At 31.1% G+C, this 19,806-nt stretch overlaps 1 protein-coding gene across 1 annotated transcript; it reads left to right on the top strand.

Moving 5' to 3' along the window:
- Window positions 1-496: 496 nt before the first annotated feature.
- Window positions 497-19,774, top strand: LOC140052003 (rap1 GTPase-GDP dissociation stimulator 1-like). Its single transcript, XM_072097375.1, has 16 exons — window positions 497-613; window positions 2,590-2,638; window positions 6,706-6,801; window positions 8,928-9,056; window positions 9,512-9,637; window positions 10,164-10,316; window positions 10,862-10,990; window positions 11,514-11,639; window positions 13,073-13,234; window positions 13,778-13,912; window positions 14,259-14,396; window positions 14,954-15,079; window positions 15,201-15,303; window positions 15,956-16,119; window positions 16,354-16,482; window positions 17,149-19,774. The coding sequence occupies exons 2-16, from the start codon at window positions 2,635-2,637 to the stop codon at window positions 17,265-17,267; spliced, it is 1,839 nt and encodes a 612-aa protein (XP_071953476.1). The 5' UTR covers window positions 497-613; window positions 2,590-2,634; the 3' UTR covers window positions 17,268-19,774.
- Window positions 19,775-19,806: the final 32 nt, after the last annotated feature.

Raw genomic sequence — 19,806 nt, 5'->3', positions numbered from 1 at the left:
ATCACAAATTGCACAATGAGAAATGAAAAAGACATAACATATATAAAGAACAGAGTTCATTCAATGAAGGATGGGACCAACAGGTGGTAAACACCTCTAGAACGGTCCAATCCCAAATTGCACAATGAGTAATGAAAAGGTTTATAACTTTATAATAAATATTTAAATATAATAGTAATTAAAATTTGTATTATTTAAGATTAAACTAAGTTGGCCGACATTTACAGCAGCGACAACAGGACACCCATGTGCACATATTGCCAGTAATTGTCTTAGTTTTAAGTCTAATAGGATATTGCTTTATATAAATCAATAAATTATTATTATATTACCGTATATGAAGACGAATAAAGTTTCGTGCATGCTGCGAAACAAACAAATTGTGACGCGTCATAATATAACGCGTTGAAACAGTTGTTGACTCGTTTCCAGTTTTGCCGACAGGCTAGAAACACGGAGAAGGGCGTTAAAACCATTTTTGCAGGGAGGAGGAGGACCTCTGCAGGTGCGCACACTGACGGTGGTGGTGCGAAGATCAAAACAACACAGCAAACCGGCTCCTTTTAAGCCTACTCTACAGCATATGCTTTTGGAGTTGACATTAGGATTGGTGGTAATTAATATAAGTTTAAACTAACTATTTGTTTCTTATTTTGCTTAATAAGATACGGAAAAATCTCTAGAAAAGCAAGGAAGGTAGGCTAGGCGGTAGACCTAGCCTCACTCAGCAGCTAGGTAGGCCTAGGCCCTAGAGAAGCCTACTGAGAGAGAGGCCTAGAGAGAGGATAGGCCATACCTTGGCCTACGTCTAGACAAGTTTGGTTAGTAGAAGGGGTTGACAGAATATCGGGCCCAGAAAATACCCGATCGTCTCTTGTGTTGGCCCGATTGTCTCATTCATACTGTATCGGTGTTGCCCCGATCGTCTCGTGTTCGGCATCATATTATTGGTCATGATCGTCCTATTTGTTGGGCTCGCTCGCATCTTGGCGCAGGGGTCGATCGTCTCGATATGGTGAGAGACATAAAATTGATCGCGTTTTTAATTTTGGTCCCAATAAAATCAGCATTCAGTTCAGTATATATTTTGTATAGAGCGCCATTACTACAGCAGATGGTACACATTTTATTTCTATCGGGCTAATTTTAATGCGCTAGATACATTTTTGCCGTTTTTATCATCCTTTTTAATAAATTAAAAAGACGTCAACATTGACACATATGATGTACACTAAAGTGTTTATTTAAATAGGAATCTTCGGGATCGGCGCTATTAAAGGAAGCTAGCTCTGTTCACCTCATTTCCTACTATACTGAAATTATCTACCCATCACTTAAAACTATTTCTTATAAAAATAAACATTAATTATAGAAACTTTAATTAAGTCAAAGCATTAGCTAAATACATTTATTATTTAAAATTAATTTTTCTCTATGTCATTTGTTGCTAATAAATTTAAAACCACACTGTTGACATACAGGTATGTTCAAATAATTAAAAGTAATTAAATTTCAACAATCTTAACATTTATTTAATTTCATAAAACAATATTTTTACATTTATTAAAGCATTAGTTAAAGGCGTTCCATACAAAATTCAGAAAGTTGGTTTCAATGCAACCAAAATAAAACGCGACCATCTTATTTGCTGGGCCCGATCGTTGGCACAAAGACAATGTGTCACCATTTGTTCACAAGGCCCGATCGTTGGCACAAAGACAATGCGTCACCATTTGTTCACAAGGCCCGATCGTTGGCACAAAGACAATGCGTCACCATTTGTTCACAAGGCCCGATCGTTGACACAAAGACAATGCGTCACCATTTGTTCATAAGGCCCGATCGTTGGCACAAAGACAATGCGTCACCATTTGTTCACAATTTAAGTGCCCCATTGTCATCTCTCTACACTAAATTCAACAAAAACAAATTTGTTAAAATTCACAAGTTTTCAAACATTAAAGATGTATTGTCCCCAAAAAATATGAAAATCAGAATTTGAATACTGTAGGCCAATTTGTAGTTCTAATAAAGATAATCACTACTGTATGTAAAGAAAAAATACAATTTTTTGCTTTAAAATGTTTTGTCGAAGTGAATAATTATTATGTGTAAAATGACATATTCAACAAAAAAGTTTTTAAAAAAATCTTTAAAATGTAGAATTATTATAAATAATATTATTCATTATTCAAACTTTCATATCATACATGGATAGATGACTATTGCATTGATTGTACATTTCATGCTATTTATTAGAGAAAAATGGTTTAATATTAGAAACAAACATGTTCCATATCATGAAATAAAAGTCGCTGCTAGCAAAATATCAAGCAATGAGTTAGAAAAAAATACATTAATAAAACAACATTGACAGTATTTAATAAACATTACAGTTGACATTTTGGCTAAATGTACTATAATGAAATTTTAATGAACCCACAAACCTCTTATATAATGTAATTTACGATGTAGTAATTGATTGAATATGTTCTTAGATGTTTTGTTGCTCAAGTCAGTTACTCAAAATATACAGCAGGTAGTAATTAATTGAAAATTGAACAAAACAAAATTTACTTTGTATTTTAGAGGGCATCAAACCGAAATAGAAGTCTGTTGACTGACTAGTGCATTATGGGTAAGTAATACCTTTCTGAATTTTATAGAAATTTTGATTCAAAGATACTATTTATTAGCAGCTGTTGTGCATAACATTTTGCGATATTGTAACCAAACACATTGCAAGATATGTACTGTATATAAAGTTGCTATAAAAACACTGTGTAGCAATGACCGACTCATTTTACTTGCACAAATATCAATTAAAGCAAGTATAAAGTTTATCGCAAATAGTGTGTGCAATGCATGGTGAGAAGGGTTTGGGAGGAACGTGTACGTACATGATTTGTTGTTTGTACGTACGCATCATGACATTTGCTCCCACATCCTTCCCATCATGCTTTGTGCAATGATGTTCCTCGCGAAATGAACCTTATTTTAGTCTGAATTTTGTAAAGTACTGTATGTGAAAACTAAATTTTGATATTCAAACTTTGCAGGGAACAGCTAATCAATCTGATTTTGGAGTAGAAAATTAAGTTCTGTATTTCATTTGTTTCTATCATCTGTCATATCACATTTGGGCATTTCACCACAACATTTGGGCATTTCACCACAACATTTGGGCACACTTTTTCACACTTTTCAAACTAGTTTGATACTGATAGTGTAGACAGACCTTTAGGTAGTTCTATACTGTACAGTAGTATTTTGCTATACTACAGAGTGCACAAAAATATACCCTGATTTCTGGAAGGGTGTGGTTAGATAGCCAGGTAAGTATGTACCCTGTGCATTTACACATAATGCCATTGGTAGGGCCTAAAATAGATGACACAGAGTACTATTATAACAGTAGGCTTACAAGTACAGTAGGCGTTGTACAATGATCTAACCAAACCTGCTCACTTTCTGTGTATATTTTACACATAATGCCATTGGTAGGGCCTAAAATAGATGACACAGAGTACTATTATAACAGTAGGCTTACAAGTACAGTAGGCGTTGTACAATGATCTAACCAAACCTGCTCACTTTCTGTGTATATTTTACACATAATGCCATTGGTAGGGCCTAAAATAGATGACACAGAGTACTATAACAGTAGGCCTACAAGTACAGTGGGCGTTGTACAATGATCTAACCAAACCTGCTCACTTTCTGTGTATATTTTACACATAATGCCATTGGTAGGGCCTAAAATAGATGACACAGAGTACTATTATAACAGTAGGCTTACAAGTACAGTAGGCGTTGTGCAATGATCTAACCAAACCTGCTCACTTTCTGTGTATATTTTATTAGATGTTGCCTACAGTATTTATTATACATTGTGCATATTCATGAGATTTTATTTATAATATTAATGACATCGATTATGATATAAGTCTCATTGTTTGATGCATACTATACAATATTTTCTTATTCATTAATCTAATTGTTTAATTGTTTGTCTGTGGCTTTTGTATTTTTTTCTAGCTAACTTATTTTCAATTAAATAGCCGTAACAAGGTATTGGAAGAAATTAAAAAAAATAAATATCGGTCAAAGCGGATATGTCAAATTAAACACTTGAGCCCAAATTCAGTGAGAGTGTACTCTAGCTTGGTTTAACTCCAATTTTAGCCAAGTACAGTTACATTAGTGTTACCTGTACATTATCACATCCCAAAATGTCGGTTCTTGAACCATTTCATCTAATGTGATTATCTGTAGCAATGGGAAACGGTGTTTAGTCTCGTTAAGTCTCAATCGTATCGATGTGCATGAAGCATACATTTAGTTGTAATAATATCGCCATCATATGATAATAATATTGCATGTAATTATCATATTAACTAATGGTTTTATAGTTATATGTTAATGTTATCTTTTTATTGTATTCATATATGTTGTTGCAGGATTTTTGCTTGCCGAGAAAACATTAAAAAAATTTGAGTATTTATTTATTTTTTGAAGGTTAACCCTATTTATATTATTCTATTTTGATTATCTATATTTTTCATCATTTTTATATAATTTCAAGTGCTTTAAATCAAAAAAGGTCAAATATACAGTACGGAAAAAATGACAATTCTGTGGGTATCAGTGGCTAGATCTCAATGAACTAAAATAAGCAAAAAGCTAAATCAAAAAATTGTACTGTCCGAAATTCAATTCTACTGACCAGTTTAACGATACAAAAATTAACTTGCTAAAATTCACCTGTTACTGAGACGTTTTTACATGTCCATCATCACAGATTTCACTGGTCATTGTCCAGTGAACTAACTGTCTTAAATCGAACACTGTATTAAATTTAACAAATTCTATAATTGGTCAAATACCGTTTCACCATTAATACAGTATTACTCTATATACAGTTTACATACTGTACATCTTCACAAAATATTGAGAGAATTGAAAGTTTTTGCTGATGATATTTTTGTAGCCAATGACACTACATCTTCAAATTATCCTCACTTGATTGATATTTTCAAATAATTATTCAAATGTATTGATTTCAAGGTCTTACAATGTTGTTGATGATGGTGTGCTTGGAAGCAAGCAGATTAATTGTTAGCATGGCGTGTACAATCATATGATGCTATTTTAACTAATTATATGCTGTCCTTTGTTGTTTTCAATTATACACAGTTATTACAGTATTTTATTTTATTCAATTTTGTGTATTATTTCACATGTGTTATGTTCATATTTCATTCATTGGCAAAAAAATGTTTTCCTAATTTTTGGGCATCCACTATTTTGCAAGTTATCCTTATAATTTTACAAATAAAAAAAAGAAAATATGTATTTTTTTCGAAATATAATTTCCAGTATCAGTATTTCGCTTTTTTTTTTTGCTCAGTCTCTGAGCGCTAATAATCTATTTCATTATTTATGTTTATAATTTATCTACCTCATTGTAATTTGTAAATGATAAATCAATTAATAGTTGTCTTTAATTTGTTAGTTTTCCCCAATTTGATGTATTTTATAAGTACATATAACAAAAAAGTAAATCTTGTATGGGACTCAAACACCCACAACCAGATCACAAGCCTGCTGTTCATACCTCTAGAACATAGGACTTGTGCTGGTGGCTAGGGTTAGATTCAAGCCAAAAGTACAGTTAGTACAACTACGCCAGGGTAGGGCAAAATCTGAACAATTAACAACTAAAAATCATTTTTCTATGATTTATTTACTTATTTAGCATGTTGTCTCCAACCGTGATTGTGCTGTTTAAAGCTCTGTCTACACTGTGCGTGAATAAAAAAAATGTGATGTGCCCATATATGGACATGTGATGTCATATAACTACCATATTTGGGCACATCACACTTTTTTTGTCAAACTAGTTTAGTGTAGACAGAGCTTGATATTAAACGCATCAAAATGCTTATTACACTGGTCAAAGTGGAAACCTTTAATATCGGTTTGCTTAATTTAGAGAGGTTACATTTTGTATGTTTGCACCTGTAGTAAAGAGAAAGCTATTCTCTTTCCGTTTGCAAATCATAAATGTAGTTTTAAAACAAGGTCCAAAGGCTAGGTTGCCATCATCAATAGTATTTTTTTATCGTTCTATTGATGTTTCTAAAGAATCAAACTCATTAGCAAAATGACTGAAGGCAGACGTCTGAGTGTATAGCAACTTTATTTATATTAATCAGTGTTCTGAAATGAAATATCAGATTCATTTTCAAATTAAAATGTAATCTCTATAATAATAAATTTATTTAATTATATGTTTGTGATTAATATGTAATTTAATTTGGATGAAATAAATATACTGTAATCAAAATTATGTTGCTATATTATTCTGTACAACAATGGTCAAATGAATAAACACAATGATATTCAACAGTCTGAAATCAAACGTTGCCAACCGACCACGGACCGCCCGTAATGTTACAAAATAAACAAAAACTTCTTAGCTACACATTTAGCATAGTCAAGCATGTTTGATATTGTTTGATCTCACCACTGATGCAAGTCCTTGTGTTATTTTGTCCATTGTACTACTGTACAACCAAATGAAACTTTTTAAATTCCAACAATTTGTGTGTGATCGTTCCCACCCTCTTGCATCTCTGAACACCATTGATTGTGTTTTTTTGTCAATTTATTAAGTGTAATAAAATGTCTTGATATCACCAGATCTTGCTGAAGCCTTAGCAAAGCTGTCAATAGGAGAATCCGAGGATAATCACTTTGATGCCATCACTGCCTTATTGAAGGTTCTAGACGAAGACAGTGAGTAGCCTATTAATATCATAACACTTTTCAGAAATGTGTTTATATCATGTTATGTTGGTATAAAATTTGCGGTACACCACATATATATATAGTTCTGAAAAGAACTATTGAGTTTCTTGATGTTTCGATCTATATACTTTGATCATCCTCAAGAGTGAGAATGCTATGCTATTATTGTTGCTTTCACACCAGTCCCACACAATTTCCCTTCTTATATTCCCAGTTTCCAAGAGATCTTTTCAGAACTATATATACGTGGTGTACCGCAAACTACAGTGATTTCACCATGCAAACCTTCAAACAATACAGTATATATCATGTTAGCTGAGAAGATTGTGGAGATCCACCATAAGTGGCACTGCACTGTAGCTTGTTGTTTAACATGCTTGCTTACTATTTCTTGGGTCTAAGTTCAAATCCTTACTCTGTCATGTACTGGACGATTGTGGGTCGACTCACATGATATTTAATAAATTACTCCAATGAACCTTTACGTCATCAAGAGTGCAATTTTGTTATATGCGAGTTGTACGTTCATTCTTATTACAATAAGCAACCATGCATGACACAAGGCTAGGATGTTGACTGATCTCACTGATCAAGTTTGAAATGTGGCCGTCTATAATAGTTCTGCCTGTACTGCCTTTTAGCATGGGTAAGGCCTAGCCACGGCCTAGCCACTTCTTTTAGCAGCAAATTATATAAATAAAAATAGGTGTGTGATAAAACAAAACATGACTGTGATGAAATATTTTATTTTTACCTTATGAAATTATTTGTACCATTGCACTCATAAACATTAATTATTTGTATATTATTTATGATAAAGAAATAGGAATCGTTTTGTTTAATACGTTTTATTTTAGCCTTGTTAAATAAACTGTAATTTAAACCTTCTAGCAGTTTTGAAATAAAATCTATCCAACACGGTAAATTTAACATGTTGTTAGTAAGCTACTACATAATTCCATTTATTACATTCGTTGTATGACGTAAAACTAAAGCTGATTGCCAGCAATAACACCGTAACAAATTTACCTTTACATGCATTTTGATAATGAGTTTTAGAAAAGGTGGTGATGTAATTCAAAGCGCTACAAGGTTGAGCATTAACAGGTTTTAGCATGTTAAATGTCAATTTTATTTGGTGGTAAACGACCGGCGATGTTCATGCGGAATTATAATCCTAGTATTGGTTATTATTGCCGATATATCTGCTAATATTGAGCATAATTATTTATAATTACTGATTTAGGAAGCTATAAAGAAATGATATACTTCTTAGTTTAATTTTGTTTTTAAATTTCGTTTTAATGAATAATTTGCAAATCAATATATTGTCCATATTTGTAAATTAATGTGTAGCATATTTTATAGTATATTCATTATACCTTAATAAAATACAGTAGAATGTCTATTATATGCCTTTTGGACCCAATACAGTATGATACAGTATGATACAGTATGATACAGTAGCATCTCTATTAAGAGTACACCTTTGGGGCCTAATATTACAGTACAATTTCTATTAATTCAATTCCCTTTTCATGGATTTTATTCGAACATATATATATATATAAATTCAAAGGCAAATTACTGAAAAAATGACAATGCTGTGGGTATCAGTGGCTGGATCTCAATACATAAAAAAAAAAGCAAAAAGCTAAATCAAAACGATAAGTAAAACGGCCAGAAAAGTTAGCAGAGCTTTCGGGCAACACTAGCCCTTCATCAGTGCAAGTATATATATATATAGAATCTCTATTAAGAGGACACCTTTGAGGCCTAATATAATTCAGTACAATTTCTATTAATTATTCCCTTTTCAGGGATTTTATTCGAACATATATATATATATATATATATATATATATATATATATATATATATATATTATAGAATCTCTATTGAGGGGCCAAAACGTTTGACTCCTTAATAGGTGATTGTAGTGCTAAGACATATATTTGCTCCTCATTTGTGCAATAAGAACATGTCCTCTGAATAGGAGTGTCCGAAAGGATGGGTTCCAGTGTAATAATATTAATAAGTATTATAAATAATAATATATAATACAATGTTGAAAGCAATATTTTCATCCAATATATTTGCTATTTCTGTTTCAGTTGAAGTCTACAGTAGCAAGCTTGACGAGCTAGGTATTCTAGACAAAGTTCACGACCTTTTAGAGAAACAACAAGAAAGAAGGTTACAGGTGAAGCTTGCTAACTTAGTAGCTGAGCTTGCAAAAAATGGTCAGTATATCAGATTTTTAGCGAAAATGGTAATTTATCCCACTGACCATTATGACCCCACTGACCATTAAGTTTTACATATTTATTCATGATTTTGTATTTCATGATATTTATACAATTCATTGGTATTTAATATGTCTTTGGTTTTACAATATTATGTTTATACAGCCATGGTCTAAGCTAAGTAAAATTCAATTTAATCTCATATTTATTTAATTTAAATTCCCTATTTACACTTGGATATGTTAGACTCGACCTCCTTTTCACTCACATTTGCTGTATGTTATCTTGTCAATTACGTGTCTTTTTATGTATCAAATGATGACATTATAATAAACAATATTATACAGTAAATAATTCTCATTAAAATGGATGGTTTTATATAAATGGATCCATGAAAATATCAAAAATACCTTTCATTTATTTTTGTATGTACTGTATTTTTGTTGTTATAGAGAATCTTCGAGGACCGTGCGTAAAGCAAGGTTTTGTGCCTCCTCTTAATAACTACCTCAAAGAAAATGACGTAGATGTGCTCCACCAAACATGCAGAGCTCTCGGCAATCTGTGTTGTGATTATGGTAAGGGCTATATCTTGTCTGTTGCCAGTGTGCCTTGCTGTAGCTCCTCTACACCTGAAGCTGCTAGTATTGCAGTAGGCTAGCTCATGTGGATATGTGTATTGTTGCTTCTGTTTATGTGCTGTTTGAAGTTATTGCTATTCTGCTCTGCTGTAGTTTCTGGAACTACTGAAGCTGCTTTCTGCCCCTGCTGCCAATTTACAGTTTGTTAATGTTATTGGTTGTTGCTTCTGGCAATCTTTCTGTGGTTATGGTCACTACATCTGTTTCCCAATGCAATGGCTACTACTGTTACTTTCATCTGTATACAATTCCTTACGTGAAATTAGTATAGATAAGTGTGTGTGTGACTTGTTGTCAACAAATCTTCATCTGGCAATGACTAGATGTTAGTGGTTGCTAGGAGTAGCTTACTAGCTGTACAGCAACAACCGCTATTAGTAAACTTAGTCTGTAATTTGCTGAAGTTCTTCAGCTTTTGAGATATAAATAAATAATACATTTTTTGTTTCTAAATGATCATCAGACCCAGCAAGAGAAGCCATCAATGAATCTGGAGGAGTCCAAAGTCTGGTTAACATCCTCAAAACGAGATGTTTATCAGGTGATAATGATCCAGCCAATGAGAGATTCCGAGCTGTTGCATGTGCTTATCTTACAAATCTTACATTTGGCAATGGTAAGAATTATGCAACTACACTAGAATGTTATGGAATACTGTAGTACTAAAGCTCTGTCTACACTATCAAACTAGTTTGACAAAAAAAGTGTGATGTGCCCAAATATGTTAGTGATATGCCTAAATATGTTAGTGATATGCCTAAATATGGCAGTGATATGACATCATCATGTCCATATATGGGCACATAACATTTTTCTGTCACATAAATTTTTATAGTGTAAACAGAGCTTAAGGATGTTATTATTGTCAGTTACTGTAATTACTACATTTTCACAATGTTGAAAGATGGAACGTTTATTAGAAGTCAAAGTTTGTCCCTTGCCCTAGTCTCATAACCAACTAAATGTGATGTGGCTGAAAGTGAAAACAGATTTGGTACTCACAAGAAAATGACCAGAACTTCAAAGTTATTTACAAAATAATTGTCATACCTACTTTTTGGTTGACCCCTAGATATTTTTTGAAGACACTGTGAAAATGCATGCTTGCTGTTTGAAATAACACAAGATATAATGCTTTGGTATTCATGGTTTTATTTACAGAAGTTCTTCAGAGCAAAGCAATAAATGAAGGTTTAGTGGATACATTAGTGCAATTACTCAAGGAATATTCTATGGATATTGTCCTCTGTGGCAAGATTGTCATTTGTGTTGGTAATCTTGCGGATGCAGGTATGGTATTCTACTATAAATAATAATAATTATAAACATTGTATTTTTATAAACTCAGATTGATTTAATTTAATTTTTAATATCTTTCTGAATTTTGCATGTACTCAAAAGATGTAGAATAGCAAAAGATGGCTTACTCAAATTTGAATATAAATAAATAATCGTTAATCTTAACGAATAATGATAATAATTATAATAACTCAGTATATTTTTATAAACTTTTTAAATTTCTATAATCATCTTATTATTTAATCGTCATTGTTGTGTATTGAAATCACAGGTTTGCCCTCTGGGATTGTTGTGGGTATTTTTTATATACCGAATAAATTAAAAAAAAAAAAAAAATACAGCTGAAAAATAAAATGGTTTTAAATTTTATGTTCATTACTATCTACTCATACATAAAGCTCTGTCCTCTGTCCTATGTGTATGACCTTTTACTATGCAAGATAAAAGAAATTTCCTGGGAACATTGCTTAAATTAATTCAGTTCATTTGCATAATACCCTTTTTTTCCGAATAGAGGCAAATAAGGCAGCTTTCATTGGCACTGGAATGGGTGAACTATTAGTAAATGCATTGCAAATGGTAGCAGAAGAAGATGAACAAGAAGCGTTACTTGAAGTTATAGCATCCCTTGCAGAAAATGGTACAGTCCATTTTTTATCAATCATATTTGATTATGTTTTAAATTCATGTGCCAATGTGACCCTTCTAAACCTAAATTTTCTGGTACTTGTGAAATTAAATGTGGTGAATGTTACACTCCGTACTATATGTTCATAATTTTTTTTTTTTTTTTTTTTTGGTGTAAATTATATAATCTTGCATAAAATATTGAGCTTCCTCAATTTTAGCCATTTTATAGATGCTGTATTTCATCACCAATCATTAATTAAAACTAATCAATTACATTACACTTTAGCTTGGGCACTAATTAAAGCCTAAGCATATTGATCTTAAATGAAAATAATAGATGTACGTTATAATATACAGTGATATTGTAAATGAAATGGATTTATAATCTGTATAGGTGACTAAAGTCATTAACACAGCAATCAATCTATACATTGTAAAAGATATGTGTAATCTGTCTTGCCTTTTAACGTCGATTCCAATTCCAACAACATTAGGTTAATGGTTTGCAATATCATTTTAACATTAATAACAGTATATAATGATTAAAGTACAGCCATGTAATTTTGCCTTTTTAATTTCTCATGATTTCAGCACTTCTAATAAACCGTAAATTTGGATGGGTAATTTTGCTGGCAATCATTCTACCTCAAAATATAAATGTGTAATCTTCCTCATAGATGATGCTATTCATTCATGATTTATATTCATGATATAATTCAATCCTTGATTATACTATATTAATATGATTGAATATAAAATATACTCATGAAACGCAAACATTTCTACCTCAAAATAATGTGTAATCTTCCTCATAGCTGATGCTAATTCATTTGTAATTTATATTCATGATATATTTCAATCCTTGATTATACTATATTAATATGATTGAATTTAAAAGAATCATAATAGTTTAAATGAAGTATAAGCAACAGGATAAAGATTTAAAAATTAAATACATAATTCATAACAGCTGTGTGCATTTAACAAAATTAATTCTCACACAAAAGAGCCACATACGTTGAGTATAAGAAAAAAGAAGAGATTTGAGTAGAATTCAATGATTAGAGAATTAAGCCTATATTAACTCTCTCTCTTGAAACATTTTCCATTTTGGGTTAAGTTACCTCAATGGCTAAATGTACTATTTTTTCAAGTGTGAACAAGGCTTTAGAATCAAAGCCAATGATATTGCCATTAATATACAAGTTATATTCTGTATAGTATTTCTGTATAGTTTTCTATTTTGTTCAAGTTTGTTTGTTTTTTTCATTTATCTTCCACACATTCAACAAAATAGAACAGATATTTATACTAACACTAAGAATTATGAGCATTGACCACCTAAGCAATTGTCCACATGAAACTAAAAACTATATTAAGTCTTTAATGTATACAGTATATTTAATTATTGTTTTTAGTTCAGTTAACATTTATACTCTTTAGATGAAATGAAACAGGAATTTACTCAAGCAAATTTGGTAGCGAGTTTATTGGAGATTTTACAGGGTTATAAAGACCTACATGGGGCAAAGGCTTGTGCTACTGATGATGAGGTACAGGTGGAAAAACTAGCAACAGATATCATTGTTCTACTTGTAACCGAAGGTAAAAAATAAATTAATTAGGTTATATATCTTTTTTTTTATTTTATAACACACCTGATGGTATTCTTGCAATTTGATTTGTCAATCACATATCATGTGCTGATAGTACTTTTGTTCTGTTTTGTTGAATGATGCCGTACCTTGTTTATGATTTTTGTATGTTACCTGGAAATTGAATAAAATAAAATAAAAATAAATAAAATGTGTCATTTGGAGTTAGTCCTATCTAATGAAAAAGCGATATCTAATGGTGATAATTAACATGCTAGTGGTGTGCGGCGTTTATAAACTGTACTAATCTGCATCAAAAGTTGGAGCACTGCCTCTTTTAATGGTCCAGCTTCCTGGCTTACCATTCTTCAATGATTTACAATGGATAGTTTGAATAAAAGTACAGTAGTTATGTTATAAAACAAATAACGAATGTTTTTTATTTGTTGAATGGAAAGAATATTTCATTCTATGAGAAATTATCACCATTCTCCTCATAAACATTCATTATTTGTATAATATTGCATACAATTCGTAATTGTTCTTATTTCAGACGTTAGCATGACAATTTTATTTGACGATGGTAAAGGTTTATTGTATCAACATGTGATGTCGTCATGGCTACCCAGTACCATTGATGTTTATCAAATATCCGGTGCACTTGTTTTAGGCAACTTTGCCCGCAATGGTAATTTGTAATCTTTTCTTTTAATGTTTTTTGGATTATATTATAGCTTTGTCTAGACTATCAAACTAGTTTGACAAAAAAATATGGTAGTTATATGTTTTAATGTGGTGATGTACATCATCAAATCCATATATGGACACATCACATAATGTTTAATAGTGTGGACAGAGCTTTAGAAGTCATAAATACTGTGAGTGTATTGTTTAATATTGTCTATTTCGTGCCTAGCGTACGAAAAAAGCCTATTTTCCTCAAAGAGAGAGATATAAAACACAAACTACACCCTCAGTTGGGAGCATCAAAGCTTGAATTATCATCATTGTATTGTTTTATTTGATTATTTCAGATGGTAATTGTTTGAAGCTTCTAGACTTAGGCATTCTTGATCCGTTATTTAAAATGCTTGAAAAGGTTGAAGGTCATGAGATGGATGTGCGTTTACAACACGCAGTGTTAAGTGCCCTGAGAAACTTGTCGGTTCCTAGTAAGTAAGCCTTCTAACGATATTGTAATATGATCCTGAAAAATATATTATATGATTTAATATTCAAGTATCGAAAGACAACCTGGAAATCATAAATGATTGTCTATTAATAATGCATAATCATGTTTTCTATAATGAAAATTTCAGTTTTATGCATTGGGCAATTTCAACGAATCAAGGGAAATTACCCACAAAAGCTGTTCATGAATATTTTTATTTATATCAGTCATACGATGAAATAACATAAAAGAGAATTGTATGAATACAAATTCATAGCATATACAATAAAAACCATCTTTATATCTATTGAGTAACAAACGCATCGTATCAAACCAAATTACATCCAAAAGTTGCAGGATTAGATTATTATAGATATTATAATATCTCTATGGTTGCAGTTATTTGTAACATGTATAAAAATGTTATCAATCAATTCAGAAATCTAGGCTTTCTAAACGAATTTTTCTAGAAAAGAGAGCTCAGACCAAATGAGACCCTAGAATCAGTCAATGAGAACTGAAATTGATAACAAAATTTATTTATTTTTTTCTTTGAAGAATTAAACAAGGGAAGAATGCTAGATGCAGGAACAATAGAAGTGATATTACCATTGTTAGAGACTGATAGAAATCCTGTACAATTTAAACTTCTTGGAACGTCTAGACTACTCATTGACGGATCAGGTAGGTTTTTCATAATTTTTATTGCAATTTCCTTTTTATTAAGTTTTACATTTGACTGAGAATAAACTTATTTGATGTGTTTAATAGCATAATTATGTATAAAGTATATTAATTATTTCAGCTGCAGCAGCAATAAAGATGGGGTCAAATGCTGACCTTGTTGAAAGGGTTGCTGACCTTTGCAGCTGTGAAGTACATGCTGGGGTATCTGGAGAAGCTAACAGGTATTTATTTATAGTGTCCATTACATCATTTTAAATTGTATTTGCAAAATTAACATGATATATGTAGACTAAATGTTATATGATTTTCAATTTTTATTTTTAAAAATATACTAAAGCGCATAAAGGTAAAAGTACAATTCCAATATGAAAGTATAATTGAAGACACAAAACAATATTGGCCTTCATTTAAAATTATCAAATATTATAATTAGTGTGATGTACCACATTGCAGAATAGCATGAAATTGATATTGACAATTCTAATTAATTTACATCGTGTTCAGGATTAAAGCTAACAAAAAAAGATTATCGCTGCATTATTTTACTGCAGTAACTAAATGTTTTACTGCAATAACATGATTTTAATTTGTTTCAATGTAGAGGTATATGAGGCAGTGTATTCTTAAGCTACACTCAAACTTTATGTGACAAAAAAATGTAATGTGCCCATATATGGACATGTTGATGTCATATCACTACCATATTTGGGCATATCACTACCATATCTGGGCATATCACTACCATATTTGTGCATATTACACTTTTTTTTAAAATCAAATTAGTTTGGTAGTGTAGACAGAGATTTACGCTATAATACAAACAAAAAATTTGGTTACTGTTTAACCATTAACAAATATTTGTCAATGTATCAGGTTGCTGGCAGCACTGGTTAAAAACTCTGCGTCAATGAAAGTGATGCAGACAGTGATTGACCAGGGTGGTATGATTCATCTGGTGAAGATGGCAATGTCAGAGCACACGTTGATGCAGAACGAAGCACTTATTGCCCTCACGTTAATAGCTTCATCTAACCTAGGTGAGCCTACTGACCATTGCAATACTTAATTGGTCAGATATTTGCCATACTCTGATGTAAATTGTACTTTATACTAAGTACATTTGAGAAAATTTTTGACAAAACTTGTGGGTAATTCTTAGATTGGTCTTAAACCAATTAACCTCCATATCAAGAACCTGATGTAAAGCTTCCTTCCAGTATTGTCATATCTTATGATCTTTTGTTAGAATTTTTAAAAATGTTTTCCACTAGGTATGGCTGTTCCTGCAATTCATTCATCTGATTTGATTGGTGTTTGCAAAACTATTTTAACCAATGAGGGATCGGCAGCTGAAATTCAGTGCAACGTCTTGTCCCTCATCAGTTTTCTCACAGAGTCTGGTAAGATTTTGAATTTCAGAATTAGTCGCTTAAATGAGGAATACTCTTTAGAAAAACAACAAAGTACTAGAATAAGTGCTCCAAAGAATCAGGGTAATTTAAAGTTTATTTAAACTTTACGCTAAATATTTCATGAAAATTAGAATATAGTTAAAATCACAGTTAAAAATATACTAATTGTATTTATAATAATTTTAATTCTTAGAAACCTAAATATTTGATTTTTGGAACATTAGCTCAAATTGTACTATAATGCTCATTTCTTATATTGTGCCCTAAAGACTTTGAAACCATATGATAGATGGGATATTGTAGCATAAAGAACATATAAAATTGCAATGTTAATGATATGTCTAGAAACGTACAGTACAATAGATGGAAAATTATAATAGAAAACATACATTTGTAATATCAATGATGTGTCTAGACCCATACAGTACAATAAATGTGATATTGTAATGTAAAAAAACATACATTTGCATTATCAATGATGTGTCTAAAACCATAGAGTACAATAAATGGAAATATTATAATAGAAAACAGGCATTTGCATTATCAATGATGTGTCTAGAACATACTAATGTAGTTGTTATCCTGCAATTTATAGGTTCAGAATGTTCTACTTGTGCCTGTGGCCTTTACATATTTGTTTTATCATATTTACAGACAGCTTACAGGAAGAAATAAAAGAAAAAGAGCTTGACGATGTTGTTAAAGGTCTTTGTGATAACAGCAATGAAGTAATTAAAGGAAAGGCGTTGAGTGTTAGTCAGCACTTTCGTTGAACTTTGCTGCCGTCACGAAAATGATCAATGTTTCTGCAAAACACAATCGTTACCGAATGGTTTTATTTCGCGGAAAAGACGAAAAGGCCAAGAAACAGCGAGTTTTGAAAGGAGATGTGACGTGGAACCATCGTTGATTCAACATAACCCGCCTGGATTTTTGCTCTAAATATATTTGCGTTATTACACAAAATAATTTTAGGTGATCCGGCAGAGGGCGTTTTTCTTGTTTTTTATTTGTACTTTTTATTTAAACTTTTATCTGTTTTCAACGTGTCAATATATTCCAAATGTGTTATTTGTGTAATTTTTTTCATTTCTTTTGTATATAAAATTATTAAAATATGTGTTTTCCATACGTAAAACTCCCTAGGCCCTATGAACAAGGTATTATGACATGTTGTGAGTGATACACTAGGTGGTATTGCCATGTGTTGTGAGGGGTAGTTAGGTGGTGTTGTGAGGGGTAGTTAGGTGGTGTTGTGAGGGGTAGTTAGGTGGTATTGGGAAGTGTTGTGAGGGATAGTTGGATCGTATTGGAATGTTATCATGAAAATGGCATGAATAAATAAAGTTTGCTGAAAAGAGAGAGTTTTTTGCCACAGTTTCTATAAACTTAGAGTGATAAAAAAAAAAAGATTTTTGAATTCAGACAATGGAATGAACATTTAGAATATTCTAGTACAGTACCTAAACTATGTGAAAGGCACATTTTATGAAATAATAGATTATGAAAAAGAAGTTTTTAAAAACGATTTTTAACTCTATAAATACTAAGAAAGTTTTGGAATCATGAGCAAAATTTGTTTTTAAAAAGAATAACAACTAATGAATGTTAATTATGCATTATAGTCTAGAAGCTAACGGCAAGTAGTGCTTAAAAAAAAGTAATATATAAACCGTATAATAGAATAATAACATAAATTTGATACTACTTATCTCAACCGCTTAGTGTACCTTTATTAATGTATTTGTTGAAGTCTAAGAATGTTAAAGAAACAACATTTGTTGTGTACTCCAATACTGGTATTTGATACGCGAGTTTTACTTTTACTGTACTCCATTTCATTGATGGTTATCATTGATGGTGACCAAATAAATAGTAAAAAGTAAACAATATCTCTGCATTATGCTGAACATATTTTGATTATGGTTAATTAATACAATAAGTGTGTGTACATCTTTCAATACAAGGACCAAATTTGTATTCCATTGTAAAATTTTAAGATACTGTACAAAAAATGGTAGATAAAATAATGTCAAATGTTGTATTAGTAAAACACAATGTGCTATAAATAATGATTTGGAATTACTCAAATATTCGTAAAATGAAATATAATTTAAACAAATTAATGTCACATTATGATGTTATTTGTAATTATGTGTTGTCATTATTTATGTTAGATTATGAATAGAACTTTGTGTCCTTTCTTAAAATACATTTGTCACAATAGTTCCCTGATCAACACCACACATTTTGTGCTTAATTCACTTTTTCATTATGTTATTAAAAGCCAGCAAAATGTTGTTTTATATTGCCTGCATGTTTTATAGATTCAATATAATCAGTATCTAATTTACTACAAAATTTAAATTTTAAATGCATTATTGTGCAATATCTACTTTAAGACTCGTACAATATTTCATATTTTGTATAGTCTAGATGTTATAGACTAAGATTAACATTCTGGCACACTTGCCGTGTCATAACTGTATTTGAGCTATAAAATAAAAACGCCTACTGCTGGTGCTACATATGAAAAGGAGAAATAATGTTTGTACCAGTCCAGTAGTACAGTATATTGAACATTATTGTTGGGAGATTTTAAATGTACATTTGTACTCCCACATCTGGGAGAATTAAAGTTATTTACAGTTGAATGTATAACAATTCTCTAAAGAAGGCGATAGGTTTATCATGTGCTGTTATTACTAATCTAGGTGCTTAGACTTAATAGTGGTAAAAAGATAAACATTTTGTCACACATGGCGTTTCATACGTATAATACTTTTACTTTACTTTTTTACAGACCAAAATCTTTCTAATATTGTATATTATTATTTTATGTAACTTTAAATTGTCAGAACGAAAGAATAAGATCCTCTAAAATGTCACATTGTGTGCTTTGATACTGCTCAAACCAAATCTTGTTACCGCGGTAACAAGATTTGGACGTCGTTAGTGGTTATGTTGTGTAGTTGTTTGTAAGTAAATGATAATACACATTCCATATACAAATTCATTCTCCAAACATTGTGTATGTTGGGTTTTAGAGAAAGTCTTTTGGTGAAATCGATAAAGAAAAAGACAATCCTGAATTGGAGAATAATGGTGAAATTTGTAATCTTGGAATATACAGAGTTTTAGAAAAAACTAAATGATTATTACACTTATATATGCTTCTTGATATAAGTGTAGTCTAAGACACTTTTCAGTATTTTTATGGTTTGAGTATTTTCATTTTCAGTTTTCTGTGCAATTTTCAAGTATTGTTTTATAACATGTACGTCATACAATAAAAAAAATGACAATTTATAT

This window comes from Antedon mediterranea, chromosome 6 (genome assembly GCF_964355755.1).
Source record: "Antedon mediterranea chromosome 6, ecAntMedi1.1, whole genome shotgun sequence".
Taxonomy (NCBI): domain Eukaryota; kingdom Metazoa; phylum Echinodermata; class Crinoidea; order Comatulida; family Antedonidae; genus Antedon; species Antedon mediterranea.
This window is presented reverse-complemented; position numbering and strand designations above follow the sequence as displayed.